Genomic DNA, 21,171 nt, shown 5'->3' on the forward strand with positions numbered 1-21,171 from the left:
AAAGGGATGGTGCTATAGCTTAAATGTTTAGGGTGTTTCAGCTGTTCTGGTGGCTTTTTCCCCTCTGTAATAGGTATCATAACTGAAAGCTTTCTGTTGTACTGGTAAATGAAACTCTGTAGTCTAACATGTCATCTTGGTGCTGCTACTCATCTTGTCATCAGTTTAAAATTTTCATGCACATAGTCACTTAAGAAATATAAATGACTTAAAAATTAAGTTGCTCATAAATGATCTGGTGTTACATATGTGAAGTCCATTTTTCTTGTTCATATTCTAGTAAGCCATCTCTTTCAGTGTTTTTGACTTAAAGCAGGAAGGCTGTAACATCACTAGACAATATATAAACCGTTCATGACACCACAGTTCCACATCCCTTATTTCACAGTGACCCATCAATTAATTCATCAACACTTGATGCAGGCTCTTCACTGTGACATATAGACGAGTTGATCTTAATTTGATTGCTGTTAAAACCTTCCTTTCCTGACAACTGTTGTCAATTATACAAAATAAAATCAAGTATTCATAAGTAGGCTGTAATAGGATATAGGCAGACAGATTTAATAATTCAGTTTTGCTGAGCCTTGAAAGGCATTAGTTGTAGCTGTTGTTCTCATTTGTAAAAAATTCATTGGATACAGATCTTCAGCGGGAAGGCAGACATAATTTTATTTATTTAGATTTGAGTGTTGGAAAGAAACTAGACCTATAGTTGTGGTTTAGTATTATCTGTGTTTGTGAATAACTGTCGTGAATTTCTATTATCTACATGTTAGAGAATATAGATGTAACTTAATTTTGGTTTTGGTGTTTGTTTGTTTTTTTGAGACTAATTTAAATATATACATTCTATACTAATTTTTCAATTCTATAAATGTAATGGGAATTTTGCCCTGAATTTATAAATAACAGATAAAATAACACCTTTTCAAGGCCAGGGCACTTGGTCTTTATTCTTGTTTAAAAATAAAAAAGGCATATTACTGCACATCTGCTATATACATGTAAATTACAGTTGTTTCCATCTTATGCATCTTTATCACAGTGTGACATTAAAATGCCTTAAACGATATTTGAATTCTACCTGTAAGTCCTCTTAATTCCTACTAGCAAATCTTTCTTAATACTGCTGGTATTTGGAAAAAAAAAAAAAAAATAAAGGAAGCAGAAACCTTTAATGTTAATGTTCTCCAAGAGAAATTTAAGTAAGGTTTTCAGAACTCCTGTGTTGTTGATTAACTTCCTATATACAGTTCTTTACTGTGTACAATGACATTTATAACAAATACTGTGTGGGGGTTGACTGCTGAGGCAATGTGGAAAGGATTTGAATGTACTTGTTAAATCTAAAAAATTGAAGTCTTTTTTCAAAATATATCCTGCTAGTACAATGCTGATAAATAGGTGTAGAAGACAAGATCTGCTGTAAGTGGTTGCTCTAAGCAAGTGCAGAAGTAGTCTAGGACAGAAATACTATTTTTTTTTTAATGATACGTTGTTCACTGTCATTTTTTTTAAATGCAAGTCAGAGTAAGTTATACCTTAGGGTTTTTTTGTTGTTTTTTTTCCTCTTCACTAAACTCATATTCCTCTCTGGTGTTTCATCTCATGACTCAGAAGTTCTTTTTCAGGTCCTTATGTCCCTTCTTATGTTTCTATTAGCCAAGAAACCTTTCCAGTCCTGGAAGTCAAGTGTTTTAAGTATTATCATACTTTCCTGAGTTCTCTTTGTAAAAACAAAGCTGGTAAAAAAAAGCAGAGGTAAACTGTCTTTTCATTTTTCCAGCCTATCTGAATTTTTCATTGCTATTTTCAGAATTTAATTTGCAAGGACTCTCCATGAGTTGATGCATGCATTTTGAGGTATTTGGATTCAATTATATAGTCTTGGATTTTTCAACAGCATTATTCCATAACAAAGAATGCCCGTGTATAAGTGGCATAATATTCTGCTTCTATCTGATTATTTTAGGACATTATTAGGCTATCATGAGAAATTCGGTTGCACTGGTATTAAAGAGCCTTTGCCTAAAAAAAAAAATAAAAAAAATAACAATAATACAATAATACAGTAAGATGCTACAAATGAGACACAGTTTTGTTTCTGTAGCAAACTAAAGCAACTTTTCTAGGGTTGTTGTTACTTTCTTTCCACAGTCATAGCAAATATTAAATCTTGATGTAATTCCAATCATTTGAATGATTTTTTTCTTCATTATATAGCCTTCCATGAAAATTAGGTACTTTTTATACTTTTTTCAACTTTTAATAAATAATTTACATTATTTTCCTTTTGCAAAGTAGATTGCTCTTTGTCTGTCGATTTCATTATTCTAGAGTTCTTATTTTAACTGCATTTCTTTACAAACCACTTGGCAAACAGGCTGATTAGTGAAGTAGTTGTTCTGAGGAAAACAAGTCTATCTTTTTGCTTTTCAGAAACAAGAGTTCCAAATGAAACAAAATAGTGAATAATTTAGTTAATACATTAAAAAAAATCTCTTCCAAGTGACATAATTAGAAACAAACCATAAGCTAGAATACGTTAAGAAAATAAATAACATTGCTGGTAATAACTTGTTTTCAGAAGCCTGTATTAAAAACTGTAATTAATTCTCTGAAGGGTGTATATAAAAATATAATTTTAAGTGCTTGATGGTAAGCACAAATTTATGCATATTATAATAATTTCAGGAAATTAAATATAACCACATGTAAGAAACTAATGCATAAAATATGAATAAGTATTTGGTAGTGTAACATATGAGATATAGCTAACTGATGATAATAATATGATATAAAAGGAAGCTTATGATACATTTTTTTACATCATTAAGAAGCTTTCCTTCCCGTTCTCCTTCTTCCTCTCTCAAGTGAGATTGTAGGAGCCCTTTTTGTTTGAGACTATAGAGTGACTAACATTCTCCAAACACAATTTTTGTTTGGGTACTTTTTCTTCAGGATTTCTAGAGGCAGGCATACCCACAAATGAATCATCATGTTATTGATGGACATGTAAGTATAAGATGCTCACAGAAACATTAGTCCTATACACATGCCTCATGTATGTTCTGAATAAAGCCTTAAGTCCAGAACACACTGAATAGATAAGATTCTTTCTCCTTACTCTATACTGAGCTTTGTTTGACAAATCTTAGCCAGATACATGATGGCCTTAAATTAGTATGTTTATAAATAAGCTTTTGTTTCTCTATTTCAAAATGGTGTATAAGCTACTGAACGAAACAGTGTTTTTCTTCAGTAGTAATACACACAATCCCTTTTGGGAAAAAAAGGGCTACATTTCAAGGTATGCTTACTTTTTAACTTTGGTTCTCAGTTTTAGGAGAAATTCTTTCAAATGCTAATGTTTGTTTTGAAACTAAGTAGTATTATGTCAAAATATTGTGTTGACTTCAAAGAAATCTGTTTTTGTAAATGAACTCAAGCCGTACGAATGAGGCCTTGATCAGTCAATTCACTGAAAAAAACAGATACCGATGTACTGTGTGTTGCCACAAGCTATGCAATAAATTAAAATAAGATTATTTTATGGGAAGAGTTGAAGTTCTTTGCTTCTGGTTGCACAGACTTCACTTAGTCACAGATTGTCACGTTCATAGAATCTTAGCAGCTCTTCAGGAACTGCTCCCACACGGCTCCGTACCACGGGGTCCATCCCCCAGGAGCAAACTGCCCCAGCACGGGTCCCCCACGGGCGGCAGCTCCCCCCAGACCCCCTGCTCCTGCGTGGGCTCCTCTCCACGGGCTGCAGCTCCGGCCCGGGGCCTGCTCCTGCGGGGGCTCTCCATGGGCCGCAGCCTCCTCCAGGCCACATCCACCTGCTCCACCGGGGGCTCCTCCACGGGGGGGCTGCAGCGTGGAGATCTGCTCCGTGTGGGACCCATGGGCTGCAGGGGGACAGCCTGCTCCACCAGGGGCCTCTCCACAGGCCGCAGGGGAACTGCTGCTGCGTGCCTGGAGCACCTCCTGCCCTCCTGCTGCACTCACCTTGGGGGCTGCAGGGCTGTTTTGCACTCCTCTGCTCTCTCTCCCAGCTGCTGTTGTGCAGTAACTTTTTTTTTTTTCTTTTTCTTAAATCTGCTCTCCCAGAGGTGCAAACAGTTTTGCTCATGCCTTGGCTCTGGCCAGGGGCAGGTCCCTTTGGAGCCAGCTGAAACTGGCTCTGATCTGCCATGGGGCAGCTTCTGGATTCTTCTTGCAGAGGCCACCACCCCTGCAGCCCCCCACTACCAAAACCTTTCCATGTAAATCCAATACACGTTCTTAACTTCAGGTTCTTAAAATGTTTTCATCCTTTGTGCTGCAGGCACTTTTATTCCAGGACGGTCTTAGGGTAAGGACAGACTTCCAATAAATAGCTGAACTTTTGCTAGAACACCCAAAAGAGAACTGTAGTCCTAGGACTTACCTAAGCATGCAAGTTTCACTGATTTCAGCTGAAATGGTTTTAAAAAATCAGTCTAGTTGTACTTGGGCTTACCATGCACGGAGATGCTCTAAACTGATTTGTGCCTGTCTTCAACTGATTATGCTAAATGAATACTAGGTAGTAGTAAAGTAATTTAAATGTATTCACATGAAGTTTGTACTACTTCAGATAAATGATTAGCTCTTCAAACCCGGTGTAATTTCTTTAGATGAAACTTTAAATTCTGATTCATTTCACTCAAAAATTTTCTCTATAAAGACAAAAATAAATCAAACACATTATGTTCAGATTTGGCTGCTAATCTTGAGTGATTGTCTGTTTATGGGAAATGAGCATCTGTGTGCCCCCACTTTTAAAAGTACTTTAATTTCCTGATTCTCCTTTATATATGGCTTTATGAAAAGTATTTCTGTCCTTAGAGATTTCTTATGTTCAGTGTGCAATTTCATTTTTCTGTTGTTAGCTATGCTTGATTGCTAAGCAAATGTTTAGCAATCCATGACTTTTCCTTTAAGCACATAACTTAAAAAAAATGCACAAGAATATCATAAACTTCTATGATTTGTACACTGGAAATAATTGTCTGGTTCAAAAATTATCCTTGAATACACAGAGAATAGCAATTTCTGATGTTTGTATAGTTTTTTCCATGTAAGTCATATTCATGTTAGAAATGTGACTTTTAACACTGATGCAAAACATTGTTAAAGTATACATAAACCAAACATTTAAAAAATAATTTGTGATTTTGGGGGTTGGGGAAAGGTACACTGTCAAGCATTTTCGAATGGTGCTGTTAAAACAGCTATTTTTCCAAAAAAGTTTGATTTTAGAAGTTAGGTATTGCTGAGTTGAATATGTTGAAAGGTGAAGTACAAAGTGAGAAATACTTGGTTCTTTAGAGGTTCAGGAACTTGGTGAGAGTTAGAAGTTGTTTTTATATGTTGTTTCTAGTCATATGTTTAGTATCCTGTGTTTATATCTTAGTTAAGCCAAGTTTAATATCTCATTGTATAATTAAAATGACTTATTTAGCTATGATGAAGTATTTGAAGTGGAGAAGAGGATTGTATTGTTTCGGTTTTGCTGTTGTGATCATTATTGAAAGCTGACTTGGCAGAAAGCAGTCCCCTTTTCTGGTTAAAAGGGAAACAGGCTATGAGATAAGTTATTGATGAAATTAACTGCTGAAGTGGAGAGGAAATGTGGTTGGCCAATACATGTCATAGTGTGAGCTCTATTAAATGGATGTATGTGCAGTCAACCATTCACAGGGGCCACACTGGTCTTGAACTGCATTGATCTATAGTATAATTCTAAATGAAATTGATGGAAGAAAGCAACCATTGACAGGAAGGGTAAAGAGAACCATGAAACGTCTTGAACAGGAAAAGTATGATGGAAAGTAGACTGATTATGCCATGGATAGAATGTGCAGTGAAACTGGTGTTTCTACGTGTTGCTAGATATTTCAGCCTTACTTATAATGCATTGTATGTCATTGGATTCTTCAGTGCTTTACAGTATTTCCTTTTAGAAAAAAATCCATAAAGAATCTAGCTGAATTTTAAATCAGCTTGTCAAGAATTTATTTTAGGTACAGCTCTGCAGCTTCTATCTTAGTGCTTTGGTCATGTTAAAGTATGTGCTCTAAGAGTCTTTTGTATGAAAAGATTTGTTTACTTACCGTCTGCTTAATATAAATACAACTGTCACATGAAGACTTGTAAGCTTCTTTCAAAAGACTATTGTGTAAAAAATGCTTCCTTCTAGTCAGATATAATTTTAGATGGCTTCCTGCTCCACCATGTCTTTTCAGACTGTTAGCTCATTGAACTTCTTAATTTATAGGCACTGGTGAATAAAACATTGGGTTCTGTTAGATTTTACTTGCATCGGGGTCCCCATGTCCTGTAAAAGAATCTCTCTCGTGTTCACTCATAGATACATAGTTCACTCACCCTTTCTGATACATAGCCTATTAGATATTCTGATGCGTTGCTTATTAGAATCACTGATTTACAGGCATCGGCTCACTGTCTCTGTAAGAAGACTCAAACCTGGATAAACTTCTTTGTCAGTGTTTCTTTTAGTTTAATTGCTACCATATCACTACTAGCGATGACACTACTTTTTTAGTTTTTATTGGATTGGTTAAAATAAAGAATAACTTGTGTATACACATTTATGTCTATACACATTGTTTAAAAATAGCAAATACCTAGAAAAATCTATCTTCATTTCACAACCATAGTATACAGTATAAATTTGTGTATAAATTTGTTAAGCTTTAGTGTAATAGGATATCCCAAGTTGGAAGAGACCCACAAGGATCATCAGGTCCAACTTCTGGCTTCACAAAGGACCATCCCAAAATGAAATGATATGTCTGAGAGAATTGTCTAAACACTTCTTGAACTCCTAATAGAGCTGTAATTATTACTTGAGAAATGTTTAAGCATTCTCTAGTGTAGCGAGTGTGAGGAGTATTGCTAATCTTTTTTTGCTTTTTAAAAGGCTTCAAACCAATAGGAAGTCTGTATTTTTTTTAAAATAGGCTTGCAGTGTTCATGTGGCAGGCTTTTTTGGGTCTTACATTAGTAACCTGTGTAATAGTCCATACATGGTGATACCATCTACCTAGTTATATGGGACGTTACATAGTGATGGAGAGGTCTTGTTGCACTGCGCTTAATTTTCTCTTTCTTCTGGTCTTCTAGAAGACAACTAGTCTTCTGTCTGTAAAGCATACTGATTCTCTTCATTATGTATCAGTCTGTATCTTAAGCATCCGTCATATTTTAATTACTGTTCATGTGTTGACAGGTTTCTTTAGTTTTGGATCCTTGACAATTACAGGTGATTTAAAACTACTCTTAAGTAGAATAAATTAGTGTCCTAACTATTTTTGAATGGTATCCACATTAAGGATATAAAGAGATGGAGGAGTTTCAGTGAATCTAGGAGAATATAAGTAATGGAAGCTTGTTATATGTCATAGCAGCAATGAGACAAAATTGCAGATTTTTTTTATTCTATTGTCTTGGAATTGCACAAGTGGCAAAATCCTAAAAGGAAAATGATTAAACCTTTTCCAACTTCCACCAGTGAAGTTCTATTTCTTGCTGATAATATTCGAAAACCTGTTTAGAAACTGTTAAAAAACCTGTAAAAGAGGATTTTTTTTGCATGTTCGTAAACAAGAACATTGTTAATTTTATCAGGAAAATGTTTCTATTTTCCTGGCAGAAAGCATTTAATCAGCATACAGATTCTAAAGTATGAATTGATTTATATACACAGCATTTATTTTAAAATATTTTTAAATTGCTTTGCTTTCACTCTTCCAAATTTTTAACTCAAACTGAATTTTTGATAACTAAAAAATAGTTTCACGTCTTTCTAACTTCAAGGTTCATGTTTCATTCGAACTGACCAGCTTGATGGAGAAACAGACTGGAAACTGAAGGTTGCTGTCAGTTGCACACAAAGATTGCCAGCTTTGGGGGTAAGCATTTTATCTGTTTGCTTTAAAAATATCCTCCACGTGTACCTATATCCCTTTTAGATATGACTATTAAAATTATTGTAAGTATATATGTAATTGGAAAATATGTTACCACAGTTTTAGTTTTTGCAATAAATAAGACATAGGTATTCCACTGAATGCTGAACAAGAAGTTGGTAATACAAATATTCTTGCTTTTACACTGAAAAGAAATGGAGACAGAATTGGATTTTTATCTTTCTGCTTAGTGGTTCATACTGTGGTCCACACTCAGAGATGCATACTCTGCAGAAGCTTATCCCAGTAGTAGGGTTTTCATCCAGTTGTTATCCTGCAAGTGCAAGTCATTCTTGCCTCAGAAACCATTGCTTTAATCACTAATTTTGGAACTTGGAAAAAGTGGTCTGCACTTGGACAGTAAAGTGCTTTTTGTGGTCAATATGCTTTCTGGTCTGACTAGGTGAAGAGTGGAAGTTCATGCAAGGAGAGTTTTCTAGGACTTGTCTGGATGTTTACAGGTTTTTTTTTCTTGAGTGCATATGCATGTCTTAAGTGTAGGTAAATTGGTAAAACTAAAATTGTTAAAAAGGACATAAGAATGAGTGTATATAAACATACATTCAAAATATGACATCTAAAAATGCTTATAGATTTTTTTAAATACATCTCTTAATGGGATGCTAAATTGTGTTCCATGTCTTGGAGAAGCTTGGTATTCTACAGGAGAGTTGGCTTGTTGTCAAGAGACTTCCTCTGAAAACACACTCAAGTTACAAGCTTGTGGAAACTTAATTGCACGGGGTTTCTGGTGTTTGGACACTGAGTCCTTTGGGTGTAAAGACAAGAGTATCTTGAGAGGACTTTGCATGTGCCATCTTAATAGAACAAATAACTGTTGGATTATCTGCCAGATCTTAGCAGGACTTTTGCAGCTATTTGTGAATTACAGAGTTGCTGCTACACTGAAGTTAGCCAAAGATAGAACTCCTTCCTGTGTTCATAGTGGTTTGGCTACTGGTTTCAGGAGGAGGAACAAAACATAGGTTTGTATCTAGAGGATTGGGAATGAGGGATGGAACTGAAGATTGGTCATGACAGACAGAGTTGCCAGATCAGGTGTCAGAAGGTAGTTCTAATGCAGGAACTGACTTTAATTAGTGTTGTATAACCTGCACTTGAATTCATTATTTGTAATAATGTCTCTTCTGTCAGTTTTTGCCATTTAATTATTGGCCCATTTAATCATTTTTACCATTTAATCATAAGTTTTATTCATTAAAAAAATGTTGTTTCTTCACAACATCTCTTTGAGACACAGATGCATTCATTTGTCTAAAATTGAGTCAATTTTCTATCTTGCTTTGACTTCTTTTTTCGGGGGGGGGGGCTTTTCAGATAGTTTATAACTGTATGTAACATAGCTGTTCTTTAATTCTCTTTCATTTTGGAAGTATCACGTACTGTGTTTGTTGAATGCAACTCTTCCTGCAGAGTAGTGAAGAAGTAGACCTAGTACAACAGAGAATTACTGTGATGTAACGTTAATATTATATTCTTTGGTTAGGGGGAAAAAAAAGTTATCAATAGATTTGACTGGAATATATTGCTAATCATCTACAGAGATGGTATAAAATTATGGATACTTGATTTGAAGGAAGTAATCATATAATCATAGAATATTCTGAGTTGGAAGGGACCCACAAGGATCATTGAGTCCGTCATCGCTCCACACAGGACTACCCAAAAATCAAACCGTATGTCTGAGAGCATTGTCCAGATGCTTCTCGAACTCTGGCAGGCTTGGTGCTGTGAGCACTGCCCTGGGGAGCCTGTCCCAGTGCCCGACCACCCTCTGGGTGCAGAACCTTTCCCTAACACCCAGCCTGACCCTCCCCTGTCCCAGCTCTATGCCGTTCCCTCGGGTCCTGTCGCTGGTTACCAGAGAGCAGAGCTCAGCGCCTGCCCCTCCGCTCCCCTCCTGAGGAAGCTGTAAGCTGCTTTGAGGTCTCCCCTCAGCCTCCTCTCCTCTAGGCTGAGCAATCCAAGTGACTTTAGCTGCTCCTCTTATGTGTTCCACTCTAGACCCTTCACCATCTTTGTAGGCCTCCTTTGGACACACTCTAATAGTTTTATGTCCTTATATTGTGGTGCCCCAAACTGCACACAGTATTCAAGGTAAGGCTGCACCAGCCCAGCACAGAGTGGAACAGCCACTTCCCTTTACTGGTTAGTATTGCTGTGCCCAGTGCACCCCAGGATATGGTTGGCCTTTTTGGCTACCATGGCACACTGTTGACTCGTATTCAACATGCTGTTAACCAAAGTGCCCCAGATACATTTCTGCAGGGCTGCTCTCTAGCTTCTCATCTCTCAGCCTGTATGTATATTCAGGATTTCCCCATCCAAGGTGCAGAATCTGGCACTTGCACATGTCAAGCTTCATATTGTTGGTGATTGTCCAGCCCTCTAATTTGTACAAATGTCTCTGCAAGGCCTCTTTACCCTTGATGGAGTCAACAGCTTCTCCCAAGTAAATGTTCCTTTTGCAGCTATTTGCAGAAAATAAATTGGAAATGACTGAAGTTGGGGAGTTTGCATTTTAGTGGTAGGACATGCAGCCTCAAGTTTGTGCAGAAGTGAAGGCTGCTTCAAGTGGTGGTGGTTTGGAACATGGAGGGTAGGGAGGGGCAGTGTATTACAGAAATTACTCATGCATCTTGGGAACAGCATACAAGTCAACTGTCCAATATACTAGCCATTCCTACCTTAGTTGTTCCCTTTTGCTGCTGCTGTTAATCTAACTCCTGCTGATCCCTTTTCATGAGCTGTAGATGACAACCTGAATTCAGATAATCAAATACAGTTTATCATTTAACAAAGTTTCCCTATCTACCAGCAGCAAATTTAAGCCACCAAGCAGCTGATGTGCCCTTACACTTTCCCACATTCACATAACTGTTTACTTGGCAGAAAGCATCATACAGAGTGTCATGCAGACTACCTCCTGATTTCTCTACTGGAAATGGTTTGGTCAAACCATTGACACTTGGTGGTTCCCTCACTCTCATCACTATAACATTGTGTCCCAAACCATTATTTTCAGAGAAGATTGATTTTACGTTAGCCTTATACTTCTGAACTCTAGTTAATAGGGAATGTTTGGGATTTTATCTTCAATGAAATTATTTTAAGTGGCTGCTTCTTAGCTGGTCTTGGATCGCTTGCAGTGCTTCACTCTGAAGTTCCATCCGTCTCTGGATTGTTTTGGGGAAATGGTAGCCAAATGCCTACAAATGTAAATATTTTTTAGGGGATCCTGTATCTTTCACAGAAGGTAGAGCCCAACACATATCCCAGAAGGATGCTTCCATTCCTGCGGGAAGCATGTTAGTATTTCTTTAATTCCTGCAAAGACACTTCTGCCTTTACTGCTTGAGCTATCTGTCATCTTGAGGAAACTGTGTGGGTGAGCAACTTCACAAGGTTAGAACAAAGGTCTAAGAAAGTGAAATTCAAACTAATATAAAAAATATTATTTTTTGTAGTTCCTAGTGCAGTCATAAAAGTGGAAAGATCACTATATATATACACTTTACACATTCATTTTTTAAAGTCAAATTAAAATGGAGTGAGCAGAAATGTTCATGTTATGTGTATAGTTACAGTAAAAATACAGTTTTGGGAAAAGTTAATAGTAGCAATAGGATATACATATGCTTTAAAGATGTGTAATTGTTTTTGTAGAGGTAGGTGTTTTTTACACCCTTTAAAATCTTACACCCAAGTGACTTTCAAAAAGGAATGCTTAAAATATGTAATGGAGGTTTTCTCAGCAAACAATACCTAAGCTTTTATGTGCACATGATGGAAAAATTTGAAGCAGCTTGGTTAAAAATAAGGGTAATTTGAACAATCTATTTCAAGTAGTCTTCTTTTCACCCTAGACCTCTACAGTCACCTCTGTAGCTGAAAACACCTCTTACAACTTAAAAAAAAAAAAAAAAAGGAAAGTTGCTTTTTCCAGGAAACTTGAAAATGTCTTTTGGTTTATAAAACCCTTGTATGCTTCCTTGTGTTCCTGACTTGAAAAATCACTGTTTTACAGTGATTATCTTGCTAATCTGTGCAGTATGGAGCAGGGGCATGTGCTTTTGGATAGCCTTAGAAGTACTGTTGGTGAAACTTGTTGGGTTTTGGAGCAGTCTAGCAAAGGACTGAGCTTTATTCTCCAGTCTCGGATCAGCTTTGGTTATCTTTTTCTGTACAAAGAGTTGGAAGAATCAGGCAATGATCCTTCTTCTGCTAAAAGAAACTGCTAGAGAAGTGGTCCTCCATTCATTTACATTGTGCTGTACGAGGTGGGCAGTGCATTGTCCTATTTGCCTAAAAAATAATGACATGATTAAAGTAAGACATTTCAGTTAAGGAACACCTATGTAAGTGTGTTTTTTTGTTGTGTTTTTTTTTTTTTGTGTGTGTGTGTGTGTTTTGTTTGCTTTTTTTTAGTCAGGTCATTAATGAGAAGTGCTTTGGTTTAAGTAATTTTGAAAAATGAACCTTCTCAAATGCCAGTTCACTTATATACAATAAATACCTGTTTCTATCAGTTCTGTATAATTCTGTCAAACAGCATTGCCACTTTCATAGTCAGTATGCTACCAAAATTTTATTGTACACATGATAATTTATACATTTCAAAATGTTTATACAATCAAAACAAACACCCCCCCACACTGGAATGGTTCTCCTGCGCAATAATTCTTGCTTGCCACCTGCTGGGCCGCTGGTGAAATAGCTGTGGCAATGTGACACTTGAGGGCCCTTCCTTCAACTCTTTCCATATGATCTCAAACTAAGCGCAAGTTTTTTCTGCCTAAGGATTGATGCAGAGTTTCACGTCACAGGCGTATGCTGTTTTTTAGTAAATTCAGAATTAGTTGAAAGACACAGTAAAGAAAATGGATAGAGCACAGTACATTGCGTGCCTACAAAGAATTAGAAGAAGAATCCAAAGTTCTTTTAGTCTTGTCCATTTCAAATAAGTGAAATGTTTGAATTCAGTACTGCCTTTGAACTAGAGTAAGTGACCATATTTGTATGGTTGGGTTCAACAATGAGACAGGTTTCTCTGGTGAAATTTATAACTGCTAATTCACCGACCAGATTCCAATCGCAAATAGAACCTTCTTAGAAGTGCAGAGGGATGTGAAATGCTGTCTCTGGGGTGAGGTATTTTGCCCCCAGGGTCTCTGGGGCTGGTGTTCTGTTCTTTTTTTCTCTCTCCCCTATCCCCTCTGCTATGGTGGATCACATAGTTCCAACTGACCTTCTGTTCTAAAGTAGCAGTTGTTCATTACAGTAGTAGTTTTCCTTTTTTTCCAGGGTCTCTTCCCATATTAACTGCTATTACAGTGTCTTTTCCATGTGCTTGTAGGATATTTTCAAAGCTGAGGCTTAACGTTTATTTTTGCATATTAAAATATATTTTTAATAATTTAAGAGAACATCTGCAAGTTGAACATAGAGTAGACCAAACAATTTGGTAATATATTTGATAAATATATGCTCCATATTTGCCATACATTTTGATTTCTTTAGTTACTGGACATAAAGGTGGTGAGTATCTTGTGCTGGCATGAGCTGTCAGTCACACCATCAGAGCAGCATTGTAACCTTACCCACTGTGACACCCAGAATAAATAAACCTCCAGACCATCAGAGCTTTTCTTAAAGAACAGATGACACCACCAAGGAGATCAGTACAGATTTTGTTGTCTTTCTAAAGCACTTAATGTGATCAGAGAATTAAAATTTCAACAAGTCATCTAATGATGGCTGAGTTGCAAATACTGTGACACCTAGATTAGGTTTCTTGCAATTTCATAGTTATAGGTGGGGCAGTTTTTCTAGCAATCTGCACATTCTGAGGCATTCTTCTCTAGCTTATGTGATCAAGTAAATTTATTAACAGCAATGAGGTCACTGTAATTTTCAATAAATGTTGACTTGCTGATTTATATCAGAAGATCCATACAGCAGTAAACAATAGCATTTACATTTAATTAGTTTTATTGAACCAAAGGCAATTTTATTTGTAATGAACTACATGTTATGATTAAGAATGTATTTTAATGATCTTTAAGTAAGGTGAACAAATGTTGCCCTTGACCTAATACAGGAGATTTTTCTGTTATTGATAACTTTAGGATGATTTGTAAATAACTGTTGTGAAATGCAGAATAGAACATTTTTGTTATAGTACTATCAAGTCATTTCCTGCCTTTCAGCAAAAAGGATAAAATGCTTTTTTTTTGAATTACTATTTTTGAGTTACAGACAATGAAATACATTATGTCATCATGTCTTTTTATTTTTAATCTCATCTACTGTTGTATAAAAATAACTTTTTATTGCTTGAGATTTAGGTCTTTCATGTTGTTTCTTTAATCTAGAATTGTTACGAACCCCTGGTTCAAGTGATCTTTTTTCCTTAAGTAAAAAAATCTGAGGTCATTTGCCCTCACTGTTTCCTAAAAGCATCCCAATTTTGGATGTACAATCCTATTTCCATTGAATGTATTGGTAGTACTAATTGGCTTCAGTGAACCAGTGGTTCAGTGTTCGTAATATGAAAATAATTCTTTGATAAAGCTGAATTTCATGTAGACCAAGATCCTAGTTAGTTAAATCATTAATAAAAAGTAGTTCTCTTTTTTAAAATAAATTAAATCTCTTTTAGAGGGAATTTCCCTCTACCTGCTGCTACATAGGGAGAAGCAATGACACAGCCTAACCAGGCAAATTTTGCTTGATCAATGAGCTGAAGTTTTATTTACATGTAGCATTGCATACAAATCTTGATGCCTCCTTTTTAAACTACCATTGTGATTTCTTTCAAGACTTCGAGATGAGAAATGCACTACTGGGAAAACAACATTGTATGAAGGAACATCTTTGTACTCCTACCTTTATTGTAGAATGTAATTCATATGTAAATGTCAATCTTCTATAAATTGTATCATTCTTTGGTCTTAAGAGACTTCAGCTTCTTTATTTTACTGGTGTGAGAATGACATCCATTCGGTGTACAGGACATGGGTCTACAGAGAAAATGTCCTTTTCCCTTTCCCCCAGTAATGAAAAAATACTTAAGAAAATTTCTGAGCATATGTAATATTCTTCTATAACTTCTTTCTACTCCTCATCAATGAAAAAGCAATGAACTACCACCTCAGTTTTCTCCCTAGAGTAGAATTTTTATTTTTTTTTTCATTTCTTTAACAAAAAAGCATGCCCTCTTGGAGTACTCAGCTGGTTCTAGTTTGTGGCATTCTAGAATAATTGCAGATTTCAGTTCTTCAGAAACATATGTGGGGTTGAGTTGAAATTCAAAAAGAAAAAAGGAAAACATGAAAAGTCTAGGTGCTAAATCAGAAATACAAAAGAACTAAAACATAAAAAGACAAGATGTGAAAGGTATGTGGTAGAAATTTTTACATTTAAAATGTAACAAGGGAGGACATCGCAATAGAAGCAAGTACCTATACGAGGATTGGAAAGGAGGAAAAAATATTACTGTACAAATGCCAATGTACTTAAAAGGGTGGTTATTTCTGCTTCTTTTTATTCTAATGTTATTTCCCACTAAGTCATTCTTTGAAAGGAGAGAAGTTCTTGGTTGACGCATTTCACTAGCAGTTTTTATTGTGTATAGGGAGTATGTGTGTGGTATTAGTTTTCTGCAGTACTATCCACTACTGAGAGACTTTATTTTTCTTTGCATAATAAAGCACATAATAGCCCAGATTAGCTGAGTTGTAGGTGATAACAGATTGGAAAGAAGTGAATGATGAAGATATAGGACACCATGTGTATTAGTTTCATATGAATTATTTCTTTTGAAGCTGATGAAAGTAGATTGGAAGAACAAGGATGCAATGAATGAAACTTAATGTGAAAGACTACAATAAGTGACTAATATTTTAAAGATAAATATAATTTGTGAGAGTTAATGTTCAGATTTAATTCTTTTTTATAATGTATGTTAAAGTTTGTTTTTGCAAGGTACGAAGTAAAAAATTTCTTGTCTAGATAATATAAACTGAAATACAAACTAATGGTTTATACACATTTTTGAACTTAAGTCAGACATGCTTGATAAATGTAAATATCAAGATTAAAAAACAGATTCATTCATACCTTGAAAAGTGAAAATCTATATTCAGAAATCTATTGTTATTTTATCAGAGTAATAAAAGGATAAAAATGTGTAGATTTTAAGGCACGTTTACACATAGGTGGACAATCGCACCTTTATTTTTGTATTGTTCAAATTGTTTTATTCAAAGTTAGGGAGGGTTGTTATATTGAAATTACGAACAGAAAATTGCATGATTTTAAAAATGGCTATATTTGAGCCAAGGTGTGGCTACACATCCATAAAAGAGGCTGTAAAATTAATTCTGCTTTTGAAGACAGCACATTCTAGCTAACATGAACAGGGTATTATACACATAGCATCTTCTCGTCAAAGAATGAATCTTAAGTCTGATTAGCCTTTTGCAAGATTCATTCAGTAATAAAGGATGTAGGTAACCCAAATAATAGGAGCTACATACAGTGAGAAGATAGACACCCTTGTGTTTCACCACAGGTTGAGATTCTTAGGCTGGCTAGGCATCGGTATAGAGCATCTTCTCCAGAGTTGTATTGTGTGACCATACATGAGAATTATACTTATGCTGAAATCTCTTACTTGCTCCATCAAACCATCAACACTTTCTTAAAGTGTCTGGAGTTTTTCATGGATTGTCTGTAGATGTGTGTGCTGAATGATCAGCATTAAGGAGACTTTAAATCAATGTCATTGCTTGACTTTGTATTCAGTTGGCTTTTTGCTCTAGAAAAGTATTTTGTTTCTGGTTTAATTTAAAATAGAGAAAAATCACTTTATTTGTAAAGCAACAAATATACAGAAAACATTTTTAAGACAGACTCTTAAGCAAAAATAAATTATATCTAATTTCTAACTCATAAAACAGTTTTGTTTGTAAAATATCAGCACACTTAGAATACCATTTTGGATCTCTTTTCTTTATATTAAGATGTACTTGAAAACCACATGTTTATTGAATTTAACTTGGGGTGGTAAGGGTCATAAATTGAAATCTTTACCATTAAAAGGTTCTTCAAAATAGTTGATTAAATTTAAATACTAGTAAATACGTTAATCTGTTTTACAGGATCTCTTTTCAATCAATGCTTATGTTTACGCTCAGAAGCCACAGCTGGATATTCACAGTTTTGAGGGTACCTTCACACGGGTAAGTAGTGTCTATAAATACAGTTGTACTCCCCTCTCTCCCATTTCTCAGTGTGAAACCTATATTTAGTATTGAAGTTGTATTGAGTCTTTCCTAAGCATTATAAGAGTATATCCATGTTCTTGCCGTGGAAATGCTTCATGTACAAGATATTTTGGTAAATATGTATTGCAGAAAACTAATACAAATAGAATATCTGGAAAATAAAAACCAGAATCTGAGAACGGTGTATTTGTTGACATCACAATAATCTTATATGAAGCCATTTCTGTAGTAGCATATTTTGTTTATCTCCAGGCATCTAATGTTTTATTCATATGTCAAAGAAGTGTCAAGTTGAATGTATTCAGTAGCCTCAGACAATGCAACTGATAGTTTATATGCAGTGAAAACGTGTCTTGTTTAACAGGGTTTCTTTGGAAGTACTAGATTTTCCTTGTAAAGTTCAAGTACCTTGAAAAATAAAATAAAAGTTACTTACATGGGAGCTTTATTAAACCTTTTTTCCAGCTATATATTCAAGACCAAATATGATAACTTTGCAGTCATTTTTGTAACGTTTTTGCTGTTATTTTCAGAAGGTGGCCTGCTAAAATTAACCCTTTAAAGTGAGGTGTCCAAGCAGCTGATTAAAAAAAAATCACTTTAGAGATTTTTAGCTTTATCTGTGATATTAGCAGATGCAGTGATTGTTTTGTTTATTTCATCTACACTTAACTGTTAGTTGACTCATTCCTCTTGATAATTTGTTTCTAAAATAATTTGAGAGAATTAGCTACAACAGGAGGGAGAGAGAAGGGTTTTTTTACCCAAGTGACTCGAATTGGTAATAGAATTTGTTCAGTAATTGGAATTCCAGTTCCCAGTTCTAACTACACTGATGAGATATTGCAGTTGTTGGCTCTCAAAGACCAATTTATACCAGCTATATAGTTCATGTAGCCTACAAAGTAAATGTCATTTGCCCATAACTTACTGAAGCTGTAAGCAACAGTGTTTACTTAAACCTTGTATTGACCAATTGTTCAAATGAAACTTCTCTTAACAGCTGTAAAATTATTTCTATCCCAAGAGCTAAGCGTATACTTTTCTAAATATAAATTGAACTCCACAGAGCCTTTTTAACAATTCCTGTTTGTGTAATTGAGACATTGGGAAATGATGACTAAACAGTTGCTCCCTGTTGCAGGTTCCATTTATACATGTAATAAGAGCTGTATGATTCCAGCATCCCTGATATGTGTAAATAACCATGATATACTTATGCTTTCAGGATTACATGTTTTGGACTGCTTAAGTAGGAAGGGCAGTTTAAATTGCATTTCTATATGCATGCATCTGAGGGCAGTGTCGTCAAATTTGGTTCATAGTGGATCACACTGTTCATATTTTTAGAAACCTTTTCTTCGTGTTAACTCTATACCTCATGCATAGTAAAATTTGGCAGTGTATTGATTTAGGACACTTTCCTACTGATTTGTCTTTCCACTTCTGCTGTGAGCCCTTACTTGTTACACTAAATCATTTTTTGCATCTAATCCCTATTTTATATTAAGGTTAAAAAAAAGTAGTGTGCTTAGTGATGCTAATGTATACATTTTTCCTACTTAGGCATTGATGTTCAAAGAATTCTTGCAAGGGTAGGTTGACAGGGTAATAGCACATTGATTTTTCTTTTTTTCTTTCTTTTTTTTTTTTGCCATTATGAAGACAGAGTACTAACGATATAGGAGACAAGCTTAGATAATTTCAAAAAGTGCATGACCATAAAACAAAACAAAAAACAAACTTAGGTGCACAGCTTTAGAATTTTTATGTGGGAGTATCTTCTACCTAAGTATTCCTATGTGAGAAATATATTCACAGTTAACCTGATAGCTGATCGAAGATACCTTCTGCAGTACACCTGCATAACCAAATCAGGAGGAGCTGAAATTCCTCTGTACTCTATTGATGTCTACCAGTTTCACATGAAGTCATTTCTTGTTGTCCTCCATAGATATTGGTGCATCATATATACTGACTGCATGAAAGTGAGTGCGTGTCTTTGCATGGACATGTGGGAAGGATCATGTCAGACCCTTAAACAACAACATATGTTAATTCTCCTCCTTCTCTCCCCTCTTCTGGATTCCCTATCAAGAAACAATAGATGAACTGTACTTGAGTTCTCTGAAAATGTGAGAGATCATTTTACTGGTTCTCAGAGCATCTTCTCTGTCTTGGCTGAGCTTATTTTGAAATAGTTGTGCACAGAATAGGGATTTACAGATGTAACTACTAGAGTTTCTCAGTTATCTGATGCTACTTTGTAAACATGATAAATAAGGAAGCTATTTCATTGATTCTGAAAAATTATGAAGGAAACATATGGCTGTAGAAAGAGAATAAGATATAGCCATACTTCTTAATCCAACTTTTCTGTTGGAGCCAAGAGAGTATTCTAGAGTATTGCATCAGTGTGTAGTGGCATGCCCAGTTTTATTTACCTTTTACTTACAGCTTCTGCCCAAAATCATGAAAGTTGTCTTTCTGCAACTTTTGACCTCGGCTGGTTTTCACTTAAGTTTGGGTCCTTCCATCATTCCAATAAGAATCTTTTTGTGTAATTTCTCCTATATTGCAGATCTGCATTGTCACCTCACACTCTTCATTTACTTTGGAAATGTTTATAAATTTTATTTTTTTTATTCCAGGAGAAATGCCAGAGAACTGATTGCTTTGAGTTTTAGTTTATCCACTATAGTAAAATATTTTTTTCCTGTGGTATAGAACTATTTGGTGCCATTTTTCCAATACATCACCTTGTAGCTCAGATGTTAAAAATAAACTAATAAAAAAACTCTCATAGTGTGAACCTGTTGCGTGTAGCTCTTGACACTTTAGGGAAAAATACATACAGAGATGTGAGCACAGAGAATTGTGTATTCAATTATGGGCAGAATTTCTGGCCTTGAGCCAATTAAGCAGATGTTTTCTTGGTTATTTATTTTGTATCTACATGTATTTTAGTAGAAAGAATGCAGGTTCATTATTTACTTACTTTTTCTTAGAGAATTACCCCTTTGAAGCAATTGTTGTGTTCCTTTCACGGAATGGAGTGGTATCATGTTTTCCAATTTCTTTTTTCTTGCCTTCCTTATGCAGCTACTGACAGCCTTACAGAGAGTGAGAATAGGGAGTTCATGGGTGTGGAAGCTTATCTGCAAGTACAAGGAATGTAGCACGAATAATAATTAATAACAATAGTAATAATCCCATTAATGAATAACAATTCCAATTAATGTGGGGTTGGGGTGATCAATGCAACTAAACTAATGCCTATTCTTTCACTTTGCTATAAAAGTTGTTGGTGGTTGTCAGTGCTGCATCCTGCCAGCTAGGAATAGGAACAGAAAAAGTCTAATGGAAGTGGTATGCTGGTTCTTTCAAAGATTAGGTTATTTGGTTTTGAAGGCATCTGTCATTCTCAGAAAACATTTGTTACAAGTATCTTACTACAGTAGATAAACTAAAAGACTTTGGAAACCTTTTAGATTGCAACTAGCAATTTGTCATGTCCCTTGGTCAGCTTTGGTCAGCTGGATTGTGAGTTCAGGACTGAGAGTAGGGTTCATTCAGTTTTTATGTCACTGGTCGTCTGTTCCTTTTTCTCTGCATATGCACGAGCTGTAAGAGTAATCTCCTAGAATAGGAACTGTTTACAATTTAAACATCTGTGATCAATACTGTACATAATTTCAAAACCTGAGCTTAAATATAAAGCTTGAATGCAATACCGAACTGCTCTGCTCTGGTTATGAGTTTAATTCAGAATTTAAAGACCTATTAACATACAGCTACCAAATGAAATTCAACCCAGGCAGACCTGAGGTGGAAACTTG

At 35.5% G+C, this 21,171-nt stretch overlaps 1 protein-coding gene across 7 annotated transcripts in view; it reads left to right on the forward strand.

The window, feature by feature from the left end:
- The window catches only part of ATP9B (ATPase phospholipid transporting 9B (putative)), a 179,146-nt gene that overhangs the window by 74,221 nt on the left and 83,754 nt on the right, over positions 1 to 21,171 (forward strand). For all 7 annotated transcript variants that reach the window (XM_083824962.1, XM_083824963.1, XM_083824965.1 and 4 more), the window contains 2 exons: positions 7,870 to 7,964; positions 17,207 to 17,287. In XM_083824962.1, the coding sequence (XP_083681088.1) occupies positions 7,870 to 7,964; positions 17,207 to 17,287 (176 nt within the window). The remainder of the gene's footprint in view (positions 1 to 7,869; positions 7,965 to 17,206; positions 17,288 to 21,171) is intronic.

This window comes from Anser anser (assembly GCF_964211835.1).
Source record: "Anser anser genome assembly, chromosome: 2".
Taxonomy (NCBI): Eukaryota; Metazoa; Chordata; class Aves; order Anseriformes; family Anatidae; genus Anser; species Anser anser.